Below are 4,358 nucleotides of genomic sequence, written 5' to 3' on the forward strand. Positions count from 1 at the left end.
CCGTTTTATGATTGTCTGCTGAGATAGGACCATTCTTCTAGATCTAAAAGTATGATCCAATTAGCGCGAAGGAAACTTCCAACAGTTGCAAAACAAACGGTCTGCTGAACGCAGCCAATGAATAAAGTTATGGCTGTTTTATATTTATATTTGCTACCAAGAATTGGAAGATATGCGAAATTCACGTCTAATGTGGGTAAGAGACATTTTTTCTGAACGGAGAAGATTTTTGCAAGGAGCCAGTGACAATTTAATTATCGAGATGCAGTTGTCAGACGATCTGAAATTTTTCAATTATCTTAGAATGTCTCCATCGATGTTCAACAAATTATTGGAAATAGTTGGCCCTTTCATTGAAAAGCAGAAGGTGATTCGGAATCCAATACCAGCTCGAACGAGGTTACAGGTGACTCTACGTTGGTTAGCTTGTGGCGATAGTATGACATCACTGTCATATTCCTATCGCATTGCCCAATGTACAATTTCCAAGATAATTCCGGAAACATGTGAAGCAATATGGGATCTTTTAAAAGAAAAGGTACTTCTTGTTCCTACTGAAGAAAATTGGCACAGAGTTGCAGACGATTTCGAAATGAGATGTCAATTTCCACTGTATAGGCTCTATCGATGGAAAACACGTTGTCATTCAGGTATATATTATACGTGTATATATGAAGCATTCATGCATATTTGTAAAATGAGCAATCTGATAATGTAAACAATATTTGACTATTAATTGCAGGCACCACATCACAGTGGCTCAACATATTACAACTACAAAGGAAGCCACAGTATTAATCTACTAGCAATAAGCGACGCTATGAATCGTTTCCTCATTGTAGACATCGGAGCTCAAGGAAGACAAAGCGATGGAGGTGTCTTTGAAAATAGTGGATTACCTCATTTATTTGCATCGAATGTACTGCGCATCCCTCGACCTCTGTGCATCGGTTCTACTGACACGGAGTTTCCATTCGTATTAATAGGAGACGAAGCTTTTCCCTTGAGTACATGATGAGACCATACCCTCGAAGTCACAAACTAAATACGAGCAAAAAAATTTTCAATTACCGTCTCAGTAGAGCTAGAAGAACAGTGGAATGCGCTTTTGGAATTCTAGTTGCGCGATGGAGACTTTACCGTCGACCTATCATTGCGTCCATTTCCATCGTCGTCAAAGCTGTACAGGCAACAATTGTTTTGCATAATTTCATCATCAATGAAGAACTTCACTTGTCGGAACAAGAAAGAAAATACGGTAGAATTGATACTCACAATGCGCTTAATACCAGTGGTGGACTTACAGCCGTAAATGACAACAATAAATCACGAAACTTGGCAGCAATCAAAATTCGAAATGATTTTGCCCATTATTTCGAGTACATCTCTCCACTGTCTTGGCAGTGGGATAAAGTTTTGTCAAACGATTTTTGATATAATTTTAAAATATAAATAAATCGGAAGTATAGAGCCAATTTACTTAAAACACAATGTGATTAATTTATTATTCATTATTCAATATATTCTATAATAAAATTCAAATGTAATAAGTTTAGTATAACAAAAATGTATAATCGCATAAATAAATCGATTTTTATATTTTTATGCATATGTATTTTAATTATAAAAATAGTCTACAGAATTATAAAAATAGTCTACAGAAATATAATTTATAAAAATATAATTGAAATATTATTTCTAAAAAAGTAAATAAAATGAGGTAAATTTTATTTTATTTTTGTGTATTCTGCATTTCTGCCTCAACTGCCTCCTCTGTATTAATTGCCATATCCATAATGTTTCTTTGAAGATTTCTGCGAGTAGGATATGGTAGACGACGCAAAATATCGGCCAACTGCTCCACAAAGTTGTCCACCACATCTCGTTCTTGGCGAGGTGTTGATTTCAGCATTTCTAGAAATGCATCTTGCAACTGAACCTGCTTCTCTGTTTTTGTAATTGATTTATATTTCATTAATATTATGATCGCAAGTGTACAAAAGTATACTCTTTCAAATTTGCACAAGAGAATATTTGTTTTGATAAGAATAAATTCATAGGTTAGGTTTTACTTGATTTATTACATTTATTTATTAAATTATAGTCAAAGTTTCATTTCTTAATTATTTTAATGTTATAAAAATAAATTTATATATCAGCGCAGAATATGCTATGGAAATGATTAATCACATTCCCAAGCTCCTATATCAAATTCAATACTTGAAAAAAGTGACTTGTCTATAACTGCAATAATTTCGACATATATTTATAATTTTAGATCTTTGTATATTTACTCGTATCAAGTGCTCGGTGTAAATTAGGTCAGTGTTTGTAACTTCGTATGCTTCATTAATACCACGAAGCCAAACTAATTGCAAAGTTATACATTATTTGGGCGATAACTTTCTATCAATGACCTGACATAACGTTTTCTACGAATCTGTTGTCGTTGTTTTATTAACATTTCAGGTAATCGATAAAAAGTTTACGGCCAAATAATGAATAACTTTGCAATTACATTAACTTCATAACGTAATAAAACACATGGAGTTTGAAAAATTATAAAAATTGTAATATACAAAAGCTCTATTTACTTCGCTTTTTGCTATTTAGTCTTGATTTACTCGAAGCCGTACACTCTGGATGATCTGTATCCGAAGTTCCCTCCGTTCTACTCGTACTACCATCGTCGTCCTCGATGGTGTTCATGCTAACATCAACCATATCAGTTTCGGTATAAACACCACTGCTGCTGCTTTCTGTCGAATTGCCCGCAAGCTGTTGCACAAAGTTGACGGTCCTGCAATTTAAATTTTCGTATTATTGCATTAATACACAAATTACATAACATTAAGACTTACGGCATTGTGCTTAATGTGTCGTCAAGAAATCTCATTTTTTCGTAATGAGCAAAAGAGCTCTTAAGAGGATGTCCTGGACAGATTGTGCCCCGGATCCACTTCGCACATATCCCTGCATACGCTTATGGGCCTTCATATAGGAATCGCGCAATTGTTTCCACTTTTGTTTCGCCAACTTTACAGTTAATGCTCCTACAATTTCAATATAATTCTTTGGTATAAATATTCTACAAATAATACATTAATAATACCAATAAAATTATTTTACCTCCAAGCGTATTAACAATTTCTTCCCACAGTCTGTCTCGTTTTAAATTTGTCCTTTCTTTGACAGGTAACCTGCTGTCCCACAAACTCTTACGATCGCGAACTAGATCGATAAGAAGTTAGTCGATCGTAGTTTGCGTCGGACTACTTGTTCGAAGCATTGCTCCTGCTATATCCTCACAGATACCATCTGCATTCTCACGGGCATCTTCTACCTGCTCCGTATTAATGTTATATCTCTGCACTGTGAAATAATTATGAAATCAATTTTATGCAATTACCTTGATAATTATTAATATATTTAAATAGAGGTAAAACAGGAATAATTGATATACTTTATACTGGAATTCAAAGTCGAAACCTTTTTACAACTTTAAACGCAATAATACACAATAAAAACGTTTTGTACTTACCCATTGTAACGACGGACTTTTCATTGACATTGATAGCATGCACTTTCTCGTCAAAACTGCTGAAACAGTGATGTTTGAGAACATTTCCACATGAACCACGAAGAATGAAGCCGCAATAGCCACATTTCAATGAAGACTAAAACAATACTTAAAAAGTAGCATTTTTATTAATTGGTGTACAATGTTTATTAAGACTTATCTCAAAAACCTATCAGTCTTACATATTGTGATAATATAATACTTACGGTACTACTCATCATTTTCTTCTGTCACAAAGAACTATATACTCGAAACTGTTTAATCGAAAAGATACTAAAGCTGTGCTTGGTAATTATATAGTTCAGCTACCTTAGATTCCGTTTCGATAAAATTAAGCTTAATCGGCACGTCATTGCACAAAACGAAAAAATCTGGCCGAAGTATCGAGAATATGAAGATATCTTAACCTCTAAAGTCTCGTAACACTTCGATCGTAACTTGATTCTAATGATCGTAATTCTCGAGGCAGAGCGACGTTCAGTCAGATTCTATCATTTCGTGCAATGACGATTAAGCCTAATTTTATCGAAATTGGATTTAAAGTAGCTCAACTATATAATTACCATGCGCTTTATTGGCCACTTGGAAGAAATATGCGTGAACTTTTCAGGTTAATTACCTTACAGTTAGGGTGAAGTCCCATCAGGCATGTTTGCCGCGTATCGCGTAAGCGCATAACCAATCAATAATCAGTAAAACGCGAAACTATAACAGCAGATCGCTTCTGATTGGTTACGCGGTTATGCGATACGCGATAAATACACCTCATGGGACTCCA

The 4,358-nt window shown here is 34.5% G+C and overlaps 2 protein-coding genes and 1 long non-coding RNA gene across 3 annotated transcripts; 1 reads left to right on the forward strand and 2 right to left on the reverse strand.

Moving 5' to 3' along the window:
- Positions 1 to 115: 115 nt before the first annotated feature.
- Positions 116 to 1,481, forward strand: LOC108729521 (uncharacterized). The gene is made up of 3 exons (XM_018458684.1): positions 116 to 196; positions 304 to 650; positions 743 to 1,481. Exons 2-3 carry the CDS (start codon positions 305 to 307, stop codon positions 796 to 798), a joined length of 402 nt encoding a protein of 133 aa, XP_018314186.1. The 5' UTR covers positions 116 to 196; position 304; the 3' UTR covers positions 799 to 1,481.
- Positions 1,482 to 1,732: 251 nt separating this feature from the next.
- Positions 1,733 to 3,023, reverse strand: LOC108729517 (uncharacterized). Its single transcript, XM_018458676.1, has 3 exons — positions 2,862 to 3,023; positions 2,595 to 2,800; positions 1,733 to 1,947 (listed from the first exon to the last, which is right to left on the reverse strand). Exons 1-3 carry the CDS (start codon positions 2,894 to 2,896, stop codon positions 1,733 to 1,735), a joined length of 456 nt encoding a protein of 151 aa, XP_018314178.1. The 5' UTR covers positions 2,897 to 3,023.
- A 130-nt stretch (positions 3,024 to 3,153) lies between these two features.
- Positions 3,154 to 4,348, reverse strand: LOC108729522 (uncharacterized). The gene is made up of 3 exons (XR_001936936.1): positions 3,787 to 4,348; positions 3,542 to 3,688; positions 3,154 to 3,372 (listed from the first exon to the last, which is right to left on the reverse strand). It is a non-coding gene; the product is annotated as an uncharacterized lncRNA (long non-coding RNA).
- Positions 4,349 to 4,358: the final 10 nt, after the last annotated feature.

The sequence above is a fragment of the Mycetomoellerius zeteki genome, unplaced genomic scaffold (genome assembly GCF_001594055.1).
Source record: "Mycetomoellerius zeteki isolate Tzet28-1 unplaced genomic scaffold, Tzet1.0 scaffold748, whole genome shotgun sequence".
In the NCBI taxonomy this organism is placed as follows: Eukaryota; Metazoa; Arthropoda; class Insecta; order Hymenoptera; family Formicidae; genus Mycetomoellerius; species Mycetomoellerius zeteki.

Bases quoted from the DNA above. Each gene is read 5' to 3' on its own strand.
- LOC108729521 (XM_018458684.1), top strand. From the start codon at position 305: ATGTCTCCATCGATGTTCAACAAATTATTGGAAATAGTTGGCCCTTTC. The intron at 651-742 runs GTATATATTATA...TATTAATTGCAG, and splicing joins GAAAACACGTTGTCATTCAG to GCACCACATCACAGTGGCTC.
- LOC108729517 (XM_018458676.1), bottom strand. From the start codon at position 2,896: ATGAGATTTCTTGACGACACATTAAGCACAATGCC. The intron at 2,801-2,861 runs GTAAGTCTTAAT...TTTAAATTGCAG, and splicing joins GACACATTAAGCACAATGCC to GACCGTCAACTTTGTGCAAC. The intron at 1,948-2,594 runs GTAAATAGAGCT...TTACAAAAACAG, and splicing joins ACTAAATAGCAAAAAGCGAA to AGAAGCAGGTTCAGTTGCAA.